Raw genomic sequence first — 23,761 nt, 5'->3', positions numbered from 1 at the left:
GTATTTAGTATTATTTTAGTAATTATATTTTCAAAAGACATTATTCATATATTAATATAAAACATTTATTTTAAGTAACATTTATTTTATTATTATTATGCAGCATTTCTGTATCTCAAACTGTTAACATGCATTTTATTCTCATTAATACTATTATCAATAATAATATATTAATAATCATAATTATAATGATGTTGTTTATTTTTATTAAATATTAGTAACTATTACTGGAGCATTGATGTCTTTTATCATATTGTTCCACTGGAATCTGTTGAGCTGCTTATAGGTGTTTGTCTGGAATATTCTTTGTTCTGCTGCTTTATTCTTGAACACGTCTGTGACTCTGAAGAGAGTTTTATGATTCGTCCTCTGGAGGAGAAATTGCTCTGGAACAGGAAAATAAAAAAGGGTATTGGAAATGGAAGGAACGGCTATGAAGTGAGAGGAGAGGTAGATTAGAAAAGGATGGAGCGAGAGGAGGGGAAGTAAACGGACAGAGAGGAAGACGAATGGAGCGCAGCAGGGTAATTGAGATATCAATCTGCCCAGTGGTGCTGCTGCTATTGAAGATGGGATTGGGATACGGAGACACTCATTAAATAAGGAGGGAGCCAGCAGAGCTGCGAGAGAGAGAGGCGTTTATCTGACTGCAGTGTGATTCAGATTGGCTTTAATTGGCCTTTGTTTTAATTCTGTGAGTGTGTATTACACAGCCTAGAATTAAAGCTGGTTTTATGTTAGAACTATCCTAAATCGTGTCTTTGTTCATGTCTCTAACGATTATATTTCAGATCTTTGCTTCATAGAAGATTCTTGACATGATTCAGTGCTGGAATACATACTCTTATAGAGATGATGTTAGATTGTGTGTTGTTTTCTGTGTTCTCGGGGTGTCTGTGCTATTGAATGTTTTGGGTTTTCTGTGTCAGCATGTTTGGAGGAGCACGGCGGGTGAGACGGGCTCTGGTGTTGATGGAGACTCAGACTCTGAGCTGAATCAGTGCTTATTGACGGGGCAGAAAGCAGAGAAAACCTGACACTTGGGCAGCCAATCTTAAATTGGCCACATGGGGAGGGAGGGGAAGGGCTGGACGCATCGACTGAAAAATCAATCTATTTCATGATTCATGATGCGTATTGAATGGCAGCAGCACAGCTTTCACTCCTCCATCATTGGATGTGATGTTGCATCTGTCGTCTGTTTAAAGTACATGATGTGTGAAGACAAAAGACGCTTAATTGTTTTGTTTTGTTTTTAATTAACATCATGTAAAGCTAGTCATCCAGAAGCAATATGCGCAGGAGATTTTTAGTGCTTTTAAAGTCAGAATTTCTTCATACTATAGCACATAAAACCAATCAAATTCTATAAAACCAAAAGCAGTTCTTCACTGCACATTATTATAAAGTAAAAAATGTTTGGTTTGGTAGTCTTGGCAATTATTATTATTATTATTATTATTATTATTATTATTTTTTTTATGTTTGTATGAATATATATATGAATATATATATATATATATATATATAGATAGATATAGATAGATATATATATATATCTCGATATATATATATATATATATATATATATATATATATATATATGTATATATATATATATGTATGTATGTTTATATATGAATGAAATTTTTGAATAATAATTACACATGTTGTTGTTATATATTTTTGTGAAACTTGTATATATTTTAACAATATGATTTTAATAATAAAGCTATTGTGTATATTAGTATAAGTATAATGTAATAGTTTCATATAGTTAGATTTTTTTGTACACACACATATGTGTGTTTATAGATAGATAGATGTATATGGAAACTGAATAAAAATATTACAATATATACAAAACAACAAAAATATAAATGTGCTTCAGTACAGTCTTTACAGTAAAATATACTGTTTATAGCAGTTAGCAGTTATACACAAATATCTGCCCATCAGATTTCTCACCATTATATTTAATTTAGTCTTTATCTGTAAAACAGTGTACAGATGCATCAGGAAACCGGCATATATAGACAGTATGGGACGGTTATAGAAAAATCAACAGTTTGACAGGAATTCGGGGGACGTTAGTGAATCTACTGGGAAGTGAATAGGTGGTGATGTGCTGCCAAAAGGACGCTGTGTAACCAGTAAAACTATATCCCTAGAACATTTCAAAGTGCAGCATCAAGGTGTCAGAGGCAGTGTGCTGGAAAAGACGAGCCCAGAGGAGCATCAGCGGTCAGATGGCAGAGAGAAGTCAGTGCTGATTCAGAGCTGAAGACGAGAGGACGCACCACCAGAGAGAGAAATGGCCTTGTTCTGACGTCACAGCGCCTGCTGCGGCAAACAATAGTCTTGCGTTCAATAGATGAGAAAGACAAGTAGTCTCTTTTAGGAAGAAACAGAGTGATGTTTTACAGTTGCAGGTAGAGGTAAAACTGAAATGAGATTGTAGTCATGTGGAACTAAAATGTTAATGATCCGTGTCTTTCCTTTCTTTCTTTATATTTTCGGGGTCATTGCATGTCAAAGCAACCAGCTTTTCGGATTAAAAAAAAAATCATTTTTATTTTGTAGAGGGGAGTCAAAATTACTTGATCTGTAATTTGGAGCTAAATTACAAAGGGTTTAAAATTACTGTTTTTTTTTTTTTTTTTTTCTTTTCCCCAAAGTTTGCATTCCTGTAACTCAAAAACTATTAAATGAATCATAATATCATTTTAGATTCTGGTTCTTGACAAACTTTCTTTTTGGCATCTTCATTTTTAAGCCCATACATGGTTCAGTTCCAGAAATATTGGGATTTCAGTGTGGCTCCATGAGTAAATTGTTAAATTGTGCACATTTTCAGTGGTCAAAAACCAAATGTGGGTTACTTTGCATTCAGCTGATAGCCTACTTTTTCTTTTAAAGAGGAATGTCTGAAGAACAAATAATGTTGAAACTAGAAACGCATCTTGTTTTCCCTAATCAAAACAATGGCAATGAAACATACCTGTCTGAGTGCCATAAATATGCTCTTTCCAAAATTTGCATGCCTGTAACTCAAGAAGATGTCTCAATATAATTTTAGATTCTGGTTCTTAATCAACTTTTCTTGTTGTATCTTCATTTGTAAGGCCCTAAATGGTTCACTCATAAAGATATCAGGATCTCCATTTCTGAATTTCACCATTTTTCACTTTGCATGTAGCTAATGCTTTTATTCTCATTTTGCCGTTGTGTAATATATGATTTCAAAGTCCTTTTAAAGTCAACAAGAAACTAAAGCAAACTAATGTTCATGTTATTCTAAAGGAAATTCCTTTTTTAAATCCACTTTGATCTCCTGACATTTGTCAGATGAGATTAATGCTAGATTTACTGGATTATACTCCTTTCATAACGTCTGCTTTAGGTCAAGGTAAGGTCATCTGCTGGATTTGTTATGGTATAGATGTCTTCAGGTCATGCTTCGGCGGTGGAGCTTCAGGTCTCTGTGGAAACGTCTGCAGACAGGTTGAAGGAACTGATTAAATCTTAATTAAGACTTTCACAATAGATGCACTTGTTACTCTGAGGTTGGCTTGCTGTGTGTGGGTCAGTCACTGAGAAGTGACGTCAGTGTGTTTTCACTGGGTCACTTTATTAACTTTACAGCAGGTGAGAGTCTGAGATGTTTTCTTTGAGATGATAACACAATTAGAAATGCTCCCAGCAGACTGATGTGTGGTGCATCACAGATTGTGTCCATGGGAATTCAAGATCACTCATCCGTGGCTGATTAAAAAGCACAATCCTGGCTCCAGAGGTTAGAAATATAAGTTGTCTGTTTTTCTAGAAAAAGGTCCCTTTTTGCATGACGAAGCAGATAAAATGTTATATTCTGGCTTTGTGTGTCTGTATAAGGATTTGTGGCATTTATAATCGTGCAAATCAGTCAAAACATTCTAAAAACCAAAGCAACCACAAAAAAAAACCTAGAAACCGCGTAAACGTTATAAAACCCTAGAACCCGCATAAACGTTCTGAAACTCATATAAAGCACGTAAACCTGAACACCCAAGAAAGCACTTAAATGTTCTGAAAACCCTAGAAACCACATAAATGTTCTGAAAACCCTTGCAACCGTGTAAACGTTCTGAACACAATAGACACATATATTCTATGAACCCTAGAAACCGGAGAAATGTTCTGAACACCCTAAAAACCATGTAAACATTCTGAAAACCCTAGAAACCACGTAAACCTTCTAAAAAAAAAAAAAAAAAAAAAAAAAACCTAGAAACCGCATAAACGTTCTGAACTGCCTAGAAACTGCATAAATGCTCTGAACACCCTAAAAACCATGTAAACATTCTGAAAACCCTAGCAAGCGCATAAACATTCTGAAAACCCTAGAAACCATGTAAACCTTCTAAAAAAAAAAAAAACCCTAGGAACCGCATAAACGTTCTGAACACCCTAGAAACTGCACAAACATTCTGAACAGCCTAGAAACCGCAAAAATGCTCTGAACACCCTAAAAACCATGTAAACATTCTGAAAACCCTAGCAAGCGCATAAACATTCTGAAAACCCTAGAAACCACGTAAACCTTCTAAAAAAAAAAAAAAAACCTAGAAACCGCATAAATGTTCTGAACAGCCTAGAAACCGCAAAAACGCTCTGAACAGCCTAAAAACCATGTAAACATTCTGAAAACCCTAGCAAGCGCATAAACATTCTGAAAACCCTAGAAACCACGTAAACCTTCTAAAAAAAAAAAAAAAAAAAACCTAGAAACCGCATAAATGTTCTGAACAGCCTAGAAACCGCAAAAACGCTCTGAACAGCCTAAAAACCATGTAAACATTCTGAAAACCCTAGCAAGCGCATAAACATTCTGAAAACCCTAGAAACCACGTAAACCTTCTAAAAAAAAAAAATCCTAGAAACCGAATAAACGTTCTGAACACCCTAGAAACTGCACAAACATTCTGAACAGCCTAGAAACCGCAAAAACGCTCTGAACACCCTAAAAACCATGTAAACATTCAGAAAACCCTAGCAAGTGTGTAAACTTTCTGAAAACCCTAGAAATCGGGGAAATGTTCTGAAAACCCTAGAAACTGTGTAAACGTTCTGATCCGTATAGAAACTGCGTAAGCATTCTGAAAACCCTAGAAACTGCATAAACCTTCTAAAAAAAAAAAAACCCTAGAAATCACATAAACATTCTAAAAAAAAAAAAAAAAAAAAAAAAAAAAAAACCTAGAAACCGCGTAAACATTCTAAAAAAAAAAAAACCTAGAAACCGCGTAAACATTCTGAACACCCTAGAAACTTTGCAAACATTCTGAACAGCCTAGAAACCGCATAAATGCCCTGAACACCCTAAAAACCATGTAAACATTCTGAAAACCCTAGCAAGCGCGTACATTTCCTCAAAATCCTAGAAACTGCATAAACGTTCATAAACCACGTTAAACCCTCTGATCACCCTTGAAACTGTAAACGTTCTGAACACCCTAGCAACCACATAAACATTCTGAACACCCTAGCAACTGCATAAACATTCTGAAAACCTTAAAAACCGCATGAACAATCTAAACACCCGCATAACAATCAATCACATAAACATTCTGAAAACCCTACCAACTGTATAGTAACAGTAAAATCCACTCTGAACATCTTTTTGCAATTACATAGTGATACCCTGACAACCTCTAGCATAAATTTAATCTCGTTGTTTATCTACATGGCAGCCTGTCTTGATATTGTTCCCATTTTGTTTTCAGGTCTAAAGACCCATATTGCATTATATTTGAAGGGTATAATTCTGTATGTAAACACAAGCACAGTATTATGGGAGACGGTTGAAGTGTTTTTGTTTTGTTTGTCAGCGTGTGGGTTTATCGTGTGACAGGAGCACACGGGTGACTGACAGCTGGCTACAAAGAGGCGCGTCTGTTTAACCCCGTGCGTCTCAAGAGACCTGTCAGAATTCACTTAGCTGTCTGTCCTCGTTAGACGGGCCACACAGACGCCGCCCTGCTGCCCGGGAGGTCGTCATGGTCAAAACAGATGCAGTGTCTTAAACACAGAGCTCGGCTTATTTACAGTCTGCTCAGTTTATATAGCTGAGATGATGTGTCCGCTGGGAGCGTCATGCTTCTTTCATTTGTCACTATTAACGTCAACGTCAAATTAACTTAATGTAGGTTCCTGATGCGATTGATCCATGCATGTTATTCCAAAGGGAAAAAACGGTTTGTTAACGTAATCTTTCGTATCCTCTGCAGTGCCATCAGAATGAAGTTAAAATATCCTAATGATGGATTTGTTTTTTAACACAGCTTTTCGCTTCAGAAGATGTTAACTGATGGTCTGGAGTGGTGTGGATTACTTGTGGATTATTGTGATGTTATGTGTTTTTATCAGCTGTTTGGACTCTCATTCTGACGGCACCCATTCACTGCAGAGGATTCATTGGTGAGCAAATGATGTAATGCTACATTTCTCAAAATCTGTTCAGATGAAGAGACAAACTCATATACAGTACATCTTGGATGAGTACATTTTTAATGTTTATGAGAAAGTTCAAGTCTCACAATTTATATTTTTAAATGTCACATTATGGAAGTAAAATGGGCTGCAGATGCTATATCATTTGTATTGCTGATATTTATGTGGTGGGTGATTTGTTTTAATCCATAACCAGCAACAAAATAACATGAAAGATGCATTTGTAAAATGCAATGCATTTACAAAATGGGTTTGTAAATTATAATTAGTGGATGCAGTTGGCACAGAAACGTTGATTGGTGTAATTGTGTGAGAAGCTGGAACGTCAAAACATCTGGCAACCCTCTGAATCAGCCTTGATTTTTTTAAGAGGGCAGAATTAAAGCCACATAATGCAAAACTAAATAAATAAGCTGAATGAGGAATGAATTTTCTGGGCGCAGCTGCGGCCCGTTGGATGTGCTTTCGGCTATTCAGATACAGAGGGTCACACTGAGTTCAAAATCGCACAACATGACCAACATGGGCCTATACGACCCCAAGAGAGCCAGATATCCAGTGTCTGGAAGCATCATGCTAGATTTTGAGTGATAGCTGTTATGGGCATGAGTCACATGTGTTCTCGCTTGACTGGATGACTGGAACAAACAACAAACAGAAAGTCAAGGCCTGATGTGAATCACTCGGTTCACTATGCGAGAGCTGTGTGATCCTGTGACTCTCACTAAAGGGGATGGATTTGTTGCGAGTACACATATAATGTTAGATGAGGTCTTTTGTGCCAAAAAAGTAATCGCTATCTAAAACCCTACCTAAAATTTAATTGTAAAACAATTAAAACAATATAAAATAAAATAAAATAAAAAATAAAATAAACTTGAACTTAATTTCAGCTAGTTGCCAAAGTAACATTTTTTCAGTTTCATTTCAACTTGATGTACTTATATAACTAAAATTATAATTTAAATAAACATTAATAAACTGTAATAGCTTATAGTTTATTATAATAATAATTTCAGTGGAAAAAATGTACAGAGCACTTTATTTTGCATATGCATTATATATTAAATATTATAATATTTAAATATTATTATTAAATATTATAATATTTGGCAATATTAAATTGCCAAAAAGTTACAAAGTTTTAATGGAGGATGGTCTTTTATATAAATGTTTTTTTGTTGTTGTTGTTGTTGTTTTGTTGTTGTTTTGTTTTTTTGGGGAAAATAATGCTATTTTAGAAGATTAAAAATAATGTTAACTTAATAATTATGCCCAAGAAGACATGAACCCTATCTGAATTAAATTATTAATTTATTAAATTGCCAAAAAGTTACATTGTTTTAATGGAGGATTATCCTTTATACAATAACTTTTTCTTTTTTTCTTTTTTTTTTTTTTGTTTTGTTTTGGTAAGTAATGCTATTTTAGATTAAAAAATAATGTTAACTAAACTATGCATTTTGCAGTTAACAATTAAATTAAAGATAACTAAGATGACTAAAACTTAAATTGCAGTAAACATTAATAAACTATAATAGTTTATAGTTTATTATAATAATAGTTTATAAACCATATACAAAATAACAAAATAAAAACTATATAGCCATATTAAAAAAAAAAAAAAATAGTAAAAAATAATGACCAATAAAAAAAGCAAAACATTACAATTAAACACAAAATATAGAAATAAATACTGATTCAAAATATTATTTAAAACTATAGTAGTATTTCAGAGGTCCAGAGCGCAGTTGTATGAACTCATGCAGTACTGTATTGACTGAGTTCAGACAGCCAGTGATATGTGAAATCTGGAGAAGAGACCCGGACAGACAGGCTCAGTTTCTCTGCCGGTGCACTGGTGCGCAAAAATGCCCTTTCTGGCGTTGGCAACGCTATCGCTGCGCCCTCTGGCATGTGCCCGCCGTCCACAAATACACACAGACGTGATGCAGATCCTCGACCGGCCATCTGCCGCTGATCTAATGATGTCCAGAACCCGCAAACAGACTCCCAGCCACTTCCTCTTACAGTCTCACAGATCAATAGTGCTGTGTAAAGCTCTGCGAGTCTGTTAATGTAATATCTGTGAGTGTTCGAGAGAGAACGGCATGACACACCAAAACTAGATCACTCTCATTATAATTAGCGAAGTTCCACTGCAGCCATGTGACAATGTTGAAGCACAGGGAATGTGGCTTTTGCTTCATTGATTTTTGGATTTTGGTGATGATTTTCCTCAAAAACCACAATTACTACTGTAAATATGGGATGTTTATTTTCACCAGAACAACTGTTTCAATGTATACCATAGTATTTGTGGTTTTGTACAGGTTTTCAGCGGTCATGCTTGTGTGAGGTGATATAGCTGAACACTGATGTCAGTTCAGCAGTCAAACCTCTTCTGAATAAGTGACATGAAACTCTTGCTTTCTGCTGCCATCTATTGGCGTTGAGAGCTCTGTGTGTTCAGATGAGTTTTGTTGATGAGTCTTTGTGAGTTGAAGCTGTTCAGCAAACAATTAGAATGAATGAATGTTTGGTTCCCTAATGAGCAAATCTTACTAAAACATGAAAAAAAAAATGATAAAGCCTGTTTTTTATTCAATCAGTAGTTCAACTGTTATATATTTTTTTATTAATGTCAATATTGTATTCTTATATATTATAATAAAATATTAAATATGGCATGTGATAGATTTTTTTTTCTTTATGCAAAATTTTTTTTCTTTATTTTCTTTCATTTTTTAAATTGCAACTAAAACATGACTTGCACAATGTATTTATACGTTTTGTTATATTATATTATATTATATTGTTTTATATTATATTATATTAAAATGAGTATGACTTGTTCAAAAACTGATCTTTTTATACTTTCCTAAGGAAAAAGACTTGTACTTATTGTATTGTATTGTATTGTATTATATTATATTATATTATATTATATCATATTATATTATATTATATTATATTATGTGCGTCGTAATGTACTCTTCAAGATCAAAAAGAAATTATATTTCACATTAAGAGGATAAAGCCTATTTTTGCACAAGACATACATATATTATATTATACTATATTGTGTTATTGTATAATATAATGTGTATTTTTTATATATATTGTACATATGTTTACCATAATTAGAATGTGGAAAACATTCTTAATCATTATAAAAATTATTTAAAAGGTCAAAAAATAGACTTCATTTTTTTCATTCAAAATATAATTGCTTTTTTATTTTGGTGTGTTATATGAGACAGATATTAAGGTGAATCTCACAAATAAATATCAGTCATTCATCTGTTTAGGTGCACACAAGTTCTCCACATCAAACTTGTACTGTTTTTCTGTCCCCTCCTGAATTAGATTTCCTCCGGTCAGCAGCATATGGGCCGTATCTTTTTACCTACGCTGATAATAAGATAGGTCTGTTGAGCTTTTGTCAGGGTAATCTTATCTGCTTCTGCCCCATCAGCCTCACAGACGCACGTTTTAAAAGCACATAGGAGGGAGTTTATTCAACTGTGGTGGCAGTATCTGCTCTGACTGTCCCACAGCTGGAGAGGGAGAGACAGAGAGAGAAAGAGAGAGAGAAGGAGGGTTTTGCGACTCCACCCTGCAGTATATGTCATGTCATTTGCTCTCACCGCTGGCCGACCGCCTGCGTGATGGATGTGTGGGGGTCAGTCCTCCGTCAGAGCAGCATGTATTGTTCTCTGAGTGTACAGGGAAAGTTTCAGCAGTCAAACGGAGCTTCAGACATGCATGTTGAGGACCGAGAAGCCGCATGTTAGACTCGAAAACAGTGGTGAGTGTGACTTTTCAATGGGGGTTTGGCTTTGTTCTGTGAGAGATCTTGTAAATGGGCATATACTAACTGCCATGATGGTTTAAATCGAGTTAATAGACCTGAATGTGTGAATATGAGTGTGTTGTCAGTGCTTTGTGACATCTTTTCATTGATCAAACTTTCAGGTTAGTTTGTTTTGAATCATTGCCGCAGTTAAACATCTGCCTAAACTTTTAAATTTTATAGCATTTGTAGATTATTTAATAGATCATTTCAGCTTTAGATAGTGTTGCTGTGTTTTTGGAACTTTGTTTTTTTGAATTTTGAAATTTAAAATTTAAAAACCTCCTGTTGATTTCCATTAGAATGTTCAGTATTTGCATACAGAATTCCGACTGGTCTTCTTTCTTATATGTTTTTGAATACTAAATTCCTATTGGTCTTCTTTCTTAAATATAGTTGGATGTTTAAATCCCATTGGTGTTTTTTCACCTATTTGGATATGGAATATGCTTCAGTGATATTTTCCTTCTTTGCATCTGTTTATTTTCAGCACTGACACATTTAACATTTAAAATGTATTGACAGTTTGCCCCATCCTGACTTTTGGGGAAAAACTATAGACTTTTTGAGAACGTCCCATGTGACAACTAGCCCCGTTCTGCTCTGTTTAATCTGAGAGTTCAAGCTTGTCTGGTTTTGATTATGGTTTAGGAGATGTTGTCATTCATTCGGTTGTTCTTGCTCAGATCCTGAACACCACAAACTGAACATCACAAAATTAGACTTTTTTTGGACTGTAAATAGAAACTTGACCTAGCAAAGTCAACACAATTTGTTGTCCTCTCTTTTTGAGATGTCTGTTTGAACATGATGAAATAAAGGATGGGAAAGGATGGCACACTTTTTTATATATATATATATGTATATATATGTATATATGTGTGTATATATATATATACTTATAAAAATATAAAAGTGTGTGTGTGTGTGTAATATATTATGGACTTTATATATCTTGGTAGTAGTTATTGTACTGCCTTTTGCCTCATGTAGTTTGCTAATGAGAATAGTATGTATGTTTTAATATGATGAAATCAGAAATATATGCGAACTAAAGTCAGGAAGTGGCTATGAAACAGACAGGAACGGATTGGAGCATATGTACTTGATTAAAGAGCCTCTTTGGTGTAAACGTTTCAGCACGTTCACAGATCCCACAGGCAGAGCGAGAAAAACCCAAGAATTCCTCACAGGCTTGCAAAGGTCCCCAGCTGCAGAAAATAGTCATCGTTTATAAACTTTTTTTTTAAGACGTTTTCCCTCCACATTTGTGCGTGGGCTAATCAATGACAGTGATGCAGCTGAAATGTATCCTGGAGAATTCCTGCTTGTGTCATTTCCTGTTTCCCGTGGCCAAAACGTGTCCTGGCTGCTTTATGAGAGCATATGCGTGTATGCAGATGTAGGTTAGATATTGATGTGTGTTTTCTGTGGTGTATGCCAAAATTTCTGGTTTCCTTCCAAATGAATCAGAAGAGGAAAAGAGTAAGCTAAACTGAGAATTTGGGACAGGGACATTTGTAAATGAATTTTTACGTGAATTTTCAAGTCTTATATTGTGGTCTATAGATGTGACTCTGCTTGCTTGCTTCATTGTAAGTCTATGAGATTTGATCACATACCATGCCAAAATTACTTTAAATAAAAAGCAACTGCATACTGTCTATCATTATGATGCCAATTTTAGTCCAGTTTAGAGTAAAATCTGGTTTAGAAAACTATAATATCCAGTAAAAACCCTTACAGCAAGATGCTACAGGCAAAAACATTGTTTTTTTTTTCATGCCCTATTTTTAAAATTTTGGATTTTCAAGTTAGCGTAAAGAAAAACATCCAAAATACATTTATGAGTGATTATTTTATTGCACCTAATCTATGACACTACCAGTCAAAGGTTTTTGGACAGTAAGATTTTTAATGTTTTTTAAAGAAGTCTCTTCTGCTCACCAAGCCTGCATTTATTTGATCCAAAGTACAGCAAAGGCAGTACAATTTTGAAATATTTGTACTATTTGAATTAACTGTTTTCTGTTTGAATATATTTTACAATGTAATTTATTCCTGTGATCAAAGCTGGATTTTCAGCATCATTACTCTAGTCTTCGGTGTCACATGATCCTTCCGAAATCATTCTGATATGCTGATTTGCTGTTCAAGAAACATTTTTATTATTATAATAAAATTATCATTAAATTTATAATGATACAAAAGATTTCTAGTTCAGATAAATGCTTTCTATTCATCAAAGAAACCTGAAAATATTCTACTCAGCTGTTTTCAACATAATAATAATAATAATAATGATAAAAAATATTAATAATTTTGAGCAGCAAATCAGAATAGTAGAATGTTTTCTGAAGGATCATGTGACTGGAGTAATGATGCTAAATATTCAGCTTTGAAATCACAGGAATAAATTACATATTAAAATATATTTAAATAAAAAATGCTTATTTTAAATAGTAAAAATATTTTAAAATTGTATAGTTTTTGCTATAGTTTTTGGATCAAACAAATGAAGGCTTGGTGAGCAGAAGAGACTTCTTTAAAAAACATTTAAAATCTTACTTTCCTAAAATAGTGCTTTCTGACTTAAGGAGTGACAAAAAAAGAAAAATCCAGAATCCCCTTAAAAAACATTTACCTGGCTTTATCCAGTCTTCAGATTTTTGTTCTGAATTTATATGCAAATAAGTTAATATTTGATTAGATAAAGCCTTATTTGCATATTTAAACAGAACATTTCAGAACTTTTAATTCAAAAATGTTTGCACTACTTAATTTAATCGTCAACCGGGAAACTACTGTATGGTGATATCTATTAGTTACATATTTTTACCCTATTCACCTGGGTTGACATTCCTTAAAATACCTGTCCTCGTGTATAGCTGAGGTCTGAGGTTGGCAGCGGGCCTGTATGAAATGTAATTAATGCGACAGCCACATTCCCCTCAGTGATATCGTCTCCCAGGAACTGTTGAAAACTAATTGAGGTGAATGTGGCGTGACCCTGGGCTACTCTTACAGTCCTGTTGTCAGATAACCCAGGGAATTAGAGCCATTATAGCTGCTGTGATATTCCCCGTCATCCCATTCATCATGCCCAGGGTCCCCGCTTAATGAGGAGGTGCAGTCGCCTCCCGTTTGACCGGCTCCACAGAGAGGAGAAGATAAATGAGCTGCTGCTCAGCTGGGACCGTCATCCCGACACATGCTGAGACCCTCGAGCCGCTCATATGCTGTCGTTTGGTCCAGTGCGGTGTGACATTGTACCTCATTTAAAACCCCTGTAACTAGAATGTCATGCTCATGTCCCAGGGGTGGCTTGAGATGTTTGATGTAAGGCTGAATGAATTAATTTCACTGGCTGGTGCTTTTATCTTCAGATTTGCATTTATGTTATGTAAAAGGAATTCATTTCTTGGTGATTAACATAAGTTCTTAATAGTGGATTATGTAAGATTGTTAATATAAATGATATTTAATAAATAAATAAATGTGTGTGTGTGTGTGTGTGTGTGTGTGTGTGTGTGTGTGTATATATATATATATATATATATATATATATAAAAACTGAACATAATAATAAATAAAAATTAAATCATAAAAGCTTATTTATAGATCATTTTCTATATATAATTTTATTTATTTATATATTTAATATTATATATCTATTTTATATATGTTGTATATAAAAAATAATTATATATTCATTTATTTATTCTGTGTGATGTTATTTATTTATATATAATATACAAAATTAAATAATAAATAAATAAATAATTAAATCATAAAATCTTATTTATAGATGGATCATTTTTATATATAATTTTATTTATGTTTACTATTATATATTTATTTATATCTTATATTATATATAAATAAATGAAATTAGATATTTATTTAATATATAATTATTTAATTATTTATCATTTATTTAAATAAATAAATAATAATAAAAATATATAATTTTATTTATTTACTATTGTATATTTAATTATATGTATTATATTGTATGTAAATAAATTAAAATATATATTTATTCTTTATGTAATTTTATTTATTTATATATAATATACATTAATAAATAATATATAAATAAATTAAATATGTAATAATAAAAAGTAATTAAAGTATACATAAATGTGTATTATGTCTATATCTATCTTTATATTTTTTTTATTTGTTTATTTACTATGATATATTTAATTATATGTATTATATTATAGAAATAAATGGAACTATACATATTTATTCTATATATAATTTATTTATATATATATATAATATATAAAATTAAATAAATATAATAATAAATAATTAAATCATAAAATCTTTAAATAAATGTATTTTATATTTATTTTTTATTTAAATATTTACTATATATTTAACTATATATATTGTTATATATACATAAATGTAAATAAAATGATATATGTATATAATATGAAATTCTCTATAGAGAGTTGTATAGATATATAGATAATTTTCTATTTATCTTATTTATTTTTGTAGGTGTTTTTAATCATTCATAACCTTTGTAAGAGTTCTCTCTTTGATAGTTTAGAATTGATTTCATGCATAATTCATATGCTGTTACGATCCATTCATGCACACACACACATGTGGCTTCGGTGCATGAATACTTCATATCTCTTTTTAACAGCTTGAAAATTGTGTTTTGCATGCAATGAAAGGGCTGCACATAGGAGTCAGCGGGCAGATCATGTGATTGGACCATAATAAAGTGTTTATCACAGGCCGGCTGTGTTGGGCAGCTCAGATCGGCCCGTCACAGAGCTTTTCTCTTCAGCATCGCTGGCTTCCTTAACTGATGAAAAGTGGCCAGATTTCGCGCAGCTTTGACTGGAGGGCATGTCACTTAACAAATGAATGGTTCTCTCTTCGAGGACAGTCAAGCTAGTCACAGAGAGCGCGACCACGAGACCCCTGTGCCTCTCGCGCTGGAGGAATGTGCATGTTTTCGGCCGGATGAAGGAAGCGTCTCATATCGTCTCACGAGTATAAGAAACTATTCTGCGCCTCAGATCTTCTCGGCATTCGTCGATATTAAATTACAGCATTTTCTTGAAGACGACACTGCATTTGAGCCATTTTTAGCAAATTGCAAATAAGCTTTTTAACCCGAGACATGCTTGATTATTTGAAAAGAGCTCTCCCATGTTTTTTCATCAATTTCTGGAGGACTGTGGGAAAAGAAATACGAACAGTGGGTCAGAGTTTCACAGCGGTGACTCTACTTTTAGACTCTGTCTGAGAATACAGAAACAAACCACAGTATGACTACAACTGAGAAAAATGAGTGTTAAACCATCAGAAAAGTGCTAAACACACTTTATATGTGCGTCATGTTTTCAAAATTGTGACCCTGGACCACAAAACCAGTCTTAAGCAGCATGGGTATATTTGTAGCAATAGCCAAAAATACACAGTATGGGTCAAAAATATAGATTTTTCTTTTATGACAAAAATCATTAGGATATTAAGTAAAGATCATGTTCCATGTGAATTTCCTACCGTAAATATATCAAAACATAATTTTTGATTAGTAATATGCTTTGCTAAGAACTTTATTTGGACAACTTTAAAGGCAATTTTCTCAATATTTAGATTTTTTTGTACCCTGATATCTAAATGGTTGTATCTCGGCCAAATATTATCTTAACAAGCTTATTTATTCAGCTTTCAGATGATGTTTAAATCTCAATTTTCAAAAAAAATGTGACCCTTTATGACTGGTTTTGTGGTCCAGGGTCACAATTGACTAGTAACTGGGTTGTCTGACTAGTTAAGAAGCCTTAACATTAGGCTAGTTTAAGGTTCACTTGACTTTATTAGTCATGTTTCTTACAGGGGGTGTTTATGTGTAGTAAGTTCTTACCATCCAGTAAATGCACATTTTCCTTTCAACCAGAATTTTACAGTACTTAGAGGAACAGTTCACCTAAAAATAAAGATTTAAAAAAAAAAATTGACTCAGTCTTAGGCTCTTTGAGATGTAGTTCTCACAGACGTCATTTGTCATTTGCTCGTCATTTGCTCACCAATGGATTCTCTGCGGTGAATGGGTGCCGTCAGAACAGCTGCTTCACACATCTTGTTTTGTAAAAAACAAATGCATCATTAAGACGTTTGTAACTTCAAACAGCTGCTTCTGGCTAAAATATAAGTCCTTAATCTGTAACATTGCTTCCTCCAGTGTAAAAGTCATTTTGTCTGAATCAGGAGAGAAATATGCACAGACTTACAAGCCAGAAATATAAGTTAAAACACCCTAATGATGGATTTGTTTCTTACAAACCATTTTTTTACTTCATGATGTTAATTTGTTACTTGTGGATTGTTCTTATCAGCTGTTTGGATTCTGACGGCACCCATTCACTGCAGGATCCATTGGTGAGCAAGTGATGAGCAAGTGAATGTTACATTTATTCAAATCCTTTTTGTTTTGACTGGTTAAAATCAAGTGACAAGTGTCTGGTCACATATTTTCAACAAAATGCATGATTAAAGGTTCTGTAAACTGTAAGCCGTTAGTTAAATAACTCATTATTCATTCTAATTGTTACTAAGTATGAGCGACAATAATACTGATGCTGGAAGCAGTGCTAATTAATGACTTGATACTTAACAGATCTCATGCTTATCTTATTTTGGTGGTTGTTGTGTTTGTTTTTATAATGAGTCTCCTTGTTGATGTCTTCGGAGGCTGTCTGGCTGTTGAATGGCCGTCTCTGAGGCTCATTGATGTGTGTAAATCTGAGCCAAGTCAGTCTTTGGAAGTGTCACTTCCTCCAGCACAGCACAGCTCAGTCTGTGAATATTAATCACCCTCAATAAGCTGCTCAGTGTCTGTGAACATCAGCCATCAACGCGCAGGTGCGCTCAGACTCAGACTGACTTGTGATCTACGGTTCATTCTGAGGCTTTTGCACTCATATTGGAAAGCTTTTCTAAAAGGACTCAACGAATAAGTACTTCTCGTTTCCCAGCTCTGCTCTGTTTTTGTTTACATTCTAATAAGTTTCGTTGACTTCTGTGTATTTTTGTGGTGGATCTCATGCTGATTCCGGTTGGCTGTGATTTATGTTTGGGCATGTGATTGTTGGACAGCAGAAGTGTTAAAGCTAGAAAACTTTCCAGATTGCTGCACTTTCTCTTCAATATTTTACTCATGAGTGGTATGTTATGTTTTTCCCATCTGAAGACAGGATGAACGACATTTGGCTCTTGCTGCCTGTGAGGATGTGCCTTTAAAACTCATTTTTATATTAGGAGCAGTAGATTATAATTTTCACTATGGATAATGAAACAAACACTGATCAAGAAATTTGTGGGGATTTGAGCACACCAGACAGTTTTTCGCATGTATGGGCAGACCTAATGAATATTTTGGTAAGTTTGTGAATCTTAGTGTCTTGCAGGAAAGGGATTTTTAATTTATTTTATTTTATTTTTTTTTTTATTTTTTTTTTTATTCATTTTATTATTTTATTTATTATTATTGTTGCTTTTGTTGTTGTTGTATTTTTATTTTATTCTTTTGTTATTTTATTTTATTTAGTTATTTCATTTTATTTTTATTTATTATTATTACTGTTTTTGTTGTTGTATTTTTATTTTATTAATTTATTTTATTTTATTCTTTTGTTATTTTATTTTATTATTTTATTTATTATTATTGTTGCTTTGTTGTTGTATTTTTATTTTATTCTTTTGTTATTTTATTTTATTATTTAGTTATTTCATTTTATTATTGTATTTATTATTATTACTCTTGTTGTTGTCTTCAGCATTTTTTGTTTTCTTTTATAATATTTAGTAAAAGCATGTGAATGTTCTTCATGTCATATTTGATTATTATTTAATATCATGCCTGGGGATGTGATACTTGATGACAGTTCGCTTAAATAATGTAAATATAAGACTCAGTAGCCCCTTAAATGTCATTGTTTTAATGTCAAGTGTGTTTTTCCTGTTCTGTAAGTCATTTTACCAGCATTTCAAACTGAGGTCAACTGAGCGTTTTTGTACTAGAAGTACATAACATTTGTTTTTGCTTCATTTAATGTTGTAAAAATGTTCAATATTTATTTGTCTGCTATAAAAGAGGTTCTTCTAATTGTGTTAAAATCTTTGCATCACAGACCTTTCCCATCAGCAGCAAAGTATATGCTTATATGAGTGACACAGTTGACTGAAACGTCAGTGTGTTAAAAATATTTAAGGGAAATTTTTAGGAGATGAGCTTGCAGATCTTGAGATGGTGCTTTGCCCTCTGGGTCTCCAGTGAGTAAACAAGAAAGGTCAGATCTCTGAGTGTCATACAATACTAGCAGGACATGCTGAGAGAAAGTTGATTTCTCCCGACTGGGAATATTGACTTTTAGCCCAGTACACCAATGCACACCATAACCACATCCATGGAGGTTGATGAGGCTCAGAGTCTATTTGAAGCAGCTTTCAAAGGCTCAGACCAGCTCTTTTGAGTGTTGTTTGGTCTGAGAACTGGATATACGTCATCATTTTGTAATGATTATAGAGGCACTTTTCTCCTCACTCTGTTTTCAGACTGTAGATAATGGTTGTATTGTTTGTGTGTGTTGTAGGATGGCTCTCTGGGTAACATTGAGGATCTGGCCCAAGAGTATTCAGAGTATTACAGCACGTCCTACAGCGAAGTGTGTGACAGAATGGAGGAGTTACGCAAACGCAGAGTCGCTCAAGAAGCAGAGACGGTAAAATACTGATATGACGCACTATTTAAGGCATACCATACATTTATTTTTTCAATAAAGTTCATTTGCAGACTTTTCTACTCAGTAAATCTGCATTTATTTGATCAAAAATACAGAAAAAACAGTAATGTTTTGGAATATTTTTACTATTTAAAATAAGTGCTTTCTATTTGAATATGTTGTAAAATGTAATTTATTCCTGTGAAGCAAAGCTGAATTTTCAGCATCATTACCCCAGTGTCACATGATCTTATTTGCTCCTCAAAAATAAAAATCTTATTATCAGCAGTGCTAATTAATATTTTTGTGGAAACTATGATGCAGTATTTTTTTCTGGATTTTTTTTTTATGAATAGAAAGTTCAAAAGAGCAGAATTCATTAGTAATAGAAATCTTTTGTAACGTTCTAAATGTCTTTACTGTCCCTTTTAATGAATTTTAATGCATCATTGTTGAATAAAACCTTTTCCAAAAACTGACCAGAAACTTTCCAAGTTGTCTTGCATTTCAGACAAGCCAGAAAATCCTGATTTTTTTTTTTTTTTTTTCCTCTGTGAAATATATGCGTCACATTGAGAATTATGGTTAGACGTGTCATTTGGTTTGGCTAGATAACGGTTATCACAGAATAAGGAATGAACAGTTTGTCATTGAGGGTTTTGTTTAATCTGCTGTATGACTTTGTTTCTCAGGGAAAGGCTGAATCAACAACATCCCTTCAGCTGCGGTTGGAAATCCAGGTGGGTAATGAATCACGGTCAGCGGAGGAAGCTTTTATGAGAAAGACACTAATAGTGTCATCTTCACTCTGTGCTCAAACACTATTTCAGTCTGTATGCATTGTTAAGAGTCTAAAATGCCTGCATTTTTCCTCCAAGGAGTCACTTGGTCTGTCTAGCGCCGTGTCCACACCTGAGGTGGAAAGAAGGTATGTGTGTCCTCGCATTTTCAGTGTTTCTCATCCAGTCTCTGCAAAATGTTCTTGTTCCCAGAATATGATTAAGGGACTTTCTAGACACAAATGTTTCAGATTCCATTAGAGCTGATCTGATGACCAGAAATGGGATATTTTGAGTTCCTGGATGTACTTATATGAGACACAGCAGGCCTGAGAGTTACTCAACAATGAAACACATCCGGTCATCGGGACATTGGAGATGATGCATGCATTTCCTGTTGACCTCTTTATTCTTCATTTCTCTTTTTCCTTCCTTCCATTGTGCACCGGATGAGATATAATCTGAATTGGCACCATCAGCATGTTAATACACGTAGACACGAGTCAATTTAGTTATTTTGGTTTCATTATTCACAATTTCATCTGCATTGATGAAGCAAAACTTATTGTAAAATGGATTATTGTGGATGAGCCACGGTCAAATCTATTGTGAAATAAAACAATAAGTGACAAAAGACCACATACAATGATTTTACCATTGTTAAAAATGATAATAATAAAATAATATAATTTATAGTAATTTGAGTAAAAGGACATATACACTATATACAGTTGAGGTCAAAAGTTTACATCCCCTTTTCAGGATCTGCAAAATGTTAATTATTTTACCAAAATAAGACAGATCATACAAAATGCATGTTACTGTTTATTTAGTACTGACCTGAATAAGATATTTCAAATACAAGATGTTTACATATAGTCCACAAGAGAAAATAATGAGAGAAAATAACAAAAATGACCCCGTTCAAAAGTTTACATACACTTCATTCTTAATACTGTGTTGCAACCTGAATGATCCACAGCTGTGCTTTTTGGTTTAGTTGTTGTTCATGTGTCTCTTGTTTGTCCTGAATAGTTAAACTGCCTGCTCTTCTTCTGCATTTTTGTGTATTTGAACCCTTTACAACAAGGACTGTACGATTTTGAGCTCCATCTTTTCACACTGAGGACAACTGAGGGACTCGTATGTAACAATTACAGAAGGTTAAAATGCTCACTGATGCTCCAGAAGGAAAAACCATGCATTAAGACACGGGGGGGTGAAAACTTTTGAACAGAATGGAAATGTGTACATTTTTTTTTTTTATTTTGCCTAAATATCGTATTTTTTTTTCCATTTAGTACTGCCGTTCAGAAGCTACAGAAGATTCTCACGTTTCCCAGAAGATAAAATAAGTTACATTTACCCCACTCTTCAAATTCAAAACGTTTTCAGCCCCAGCTCTTAAAGCATTGTGTTTCCTTCTGGAGCATCAATGAGTGTTTGAACCTTCTGTAATAGTTGCATATGAGTCCCTCAGTTGTCCTCAGTGTGAAAAAATCATACAGTCATTGTTTGAATTGGTTCAAATACACACAAATGCTGGAAAACTAAAGAATATGTGGGACCAGAAGGATTTTTCTGTAGTACAGCACGCTGTTCAGGACAAATAAGGCACTCATGAACAACTATCACAAAAACACATCTGTGGATCATTCAGGTAACAGCACAGTGTTAAGAATCAAGGGGATGTAAACTTTTGAAAGGGGTCGTTTTCATAAATTCAACTATTATTTTAACAAACGCATAAAAACAAAAGTCTTACTAATCCTTAACCTTACCTAAGTATTCTGTACTCGTTCTATATTGAATTATATCTGCCCTCACAAGGCTAAATGTTTGCATTGCATCAGAGAGCTCAGGTACGTGCTAACATCAGCAGCACTCGTCAGCTGAGAGAAAGACAAATAAAGAGAGAGGGAGAGGAATTCACAAGCCATGTGAGCACTCTGTTGCTGTAAAACCCCTCTGGTGCGTGAAAAAGCCTCCATTGTTGCAGTGAGGTGTGGTGTGGCGGCCGACAGCAGCATGTGTCTTTATGCGCTCTGACAGACAGCTCAGTCTAATCCACTGCCCTGCAGGCAGCATGGACACCAGTTAGGACAGAGAAACATCACTAGAAATCAATGGATAGGTGCTGAAAATGAAGAAAATAATGTGGGAGAGCAGGTGAGATGAGACACGGTGTGATGATGTTTTGATTGAGACACTTTTGCTGGAGTTTATTGATGTTTGAACTTTTGCTTGCAGGCAATCAATGAACAAGTCCAGCTCTGAAGATGGATCCGGTTAGTACTGTATTTTGTGTTCATATTATTGTTGTATAAAAACTAGTAAAATCAGGGTTCAGTCAGTAGGAGTATAAGGGAATTTTAAATTTGTAATTTCAAGGCAAATTTGTGACTATACAATTTTGTAACGCTATTAAATAAACAGTGTTTTTTTTGTAAATACCCTATACAGTTACATAAGTCATGGTGATTCATTGGTCCAAAGATGTGACACTGACTCTATTCTTTATTATTTATAACTGTTGTCCATATCAACAACTTGAAGGTGATTTAAAACACTATTAATATTGTTTTTCCTTCAGTATCTAGTTCAAATGATTGTTGTTCAATTACATTACTGTTCAGAAGTTTACAATCTTTTTTTATGTTTTTAAAATAATTCTCTTTTGTTCACCAAGTCTGCATTAATTGATCAAAAATACAGTATAATCAGTTAAATTGTGAAATATTATTACAATTTAAAATAGCTTGTTTTCTATTTGAATATATCTTAAAATGTAATTTATTCCTGTGAGTTTCCAAAGTTTTGACTCTATATATCTTAAGAAATTCTTCAAACATTCTTTGAGTTTAATGCTTTGTTTCTAACAGCAGGAAAATGGGACCGAAAGAAAAACAAATCGTTCTGGCAAAACTTCCGCAAGGCACAGAAAGGGAGCATTCGAGCGCCACCGAAAGGTTCTTCACCCACTTCCAATGGCAATTCCATTCGATCTTAATAAAATATTGCTTTAAATTATATGCATGACCTTTGACCTCCGGTTCACAGGAGAGGATCTGGGCTTCGTGGCCAGTGAGATCACAATGAGTGATGAAGAACGCATCCAGCTGATGATGATGGTGAAGGAGAAGATGATCACGGTGGAGGAAGCTCTGGCTCGGGTATGAAACAGTTCACAACCTATTTTACTTCCTTAATGTGATGCATTTCCAAGATGGGCATTGGAGCACCAAGTCCACAAATCAATTAGTTGATTGAAAGTACAAATATCCTAATAAAATATTACTCTAATATAAGTACTCAGTTTCAATTTTACTTGAGTAAAAGTACAAACATTCTTGATTATTAAAAGTAAAAAGTACTGATCGTTAAACGTTTTAATCATTTGAACTTATTCTACCTAGCATTAGTCAGGCTAGCCATTAGTCAGCACTAATAAGAAATATTAGAGCAGAATTTAAATATGTATTGATTTGCATACATGTAAGCAAATGTATAAGCAAACTTTGTTTAAATAGCAAAACCTATTATATACTATACTACTACTAAAATATCAAGTACTTCTGCTCACCAAGTCTGCATTTATTTGATCCAAAATACAACAAAAGCAGTAATATTGTGAAATATTTTTACTATTTATTATGGCTGTTTTCTGTTTGAATATATTTTAAAATGTAATTTATTCTTGTGATCAAATCTAAATTTTCAGCATCATTACTCCAGTCTTCAGTGTCACATGATCCTTCAGAAATCATTCTAATATGCTGATTTGCTGTTCAAAAAACATTTTTATTATTATTATTATTATCAATATTTAAAACAGTTGAGTACATTTTTTAGGATTCTTTGATGAATAGAATAAT

General features: G+C 33.6%; 1 protein-coding gene across 5 annotated transcripts in view; it reads left to right on the top strand.

Moving 5' to 3' along the window:
* sash1b (SAM and SH3 domain containing 1b) overlaps positions 1-23,761 on the top strand; it is a 112,377-nt gene that overhangs the window by 69,459 nt on the left and 19,157 nt on the right. For 2 of the 5 annotated variants that reach the window (XM_051133461.1, XM_051133462.1), the window contains exons 3-8: positions 18,979-19,107; positions 19,800-19,847; positions 19,986-20,035; positions 22,137-22,174; positions 22,769-22,855; positions 22,947-23,059. In XM_051133461.1, coding sequence (XP_050989418.1) covers positions 18,979-19,107; positions 19,800-19,847; positions 19,986-20,035; positions 22,137-22,174; positions 22,769-22,855; positions 22,947-23,059 — 465 coding nt within the window. Of the gene's footprint in view, positions 1-10,115; positions 10,304-17,234; positions 17,765-18,978; positions 19,108-19,799; positions 19,848-19,985; positions 20,036-21,395; positions 22,056-22,136; positions 22,175-22,768; positions 22,856-22,946; positions 23,060-23,761 lie in introns of those variants that run through there. The other 3 variants (XM_051133465.1, XM_051133463.1, XM_051133466.1) reach the window with 3 other exon arrangements.

The sequence above is a fragment of the Labeo rohita genome, chromosome 17, assembly GCF_022985175.1.
Source record: "Labeo rohita strain BAU-BD-2019 chromosome 17, IGBB_LRoh.1.0, whole genome shotgun sequence".
Taxonomy (NCBI): domain Eukaryota; kingdom Metazoa; phylum Chordata; class Actinopteri; order Cypriniformes; family Cyprinidae; genus Labeo; species Labeo rohita.
This window is presented reverse-complemented; position numbering and strand designations above follow the sequence as displayed.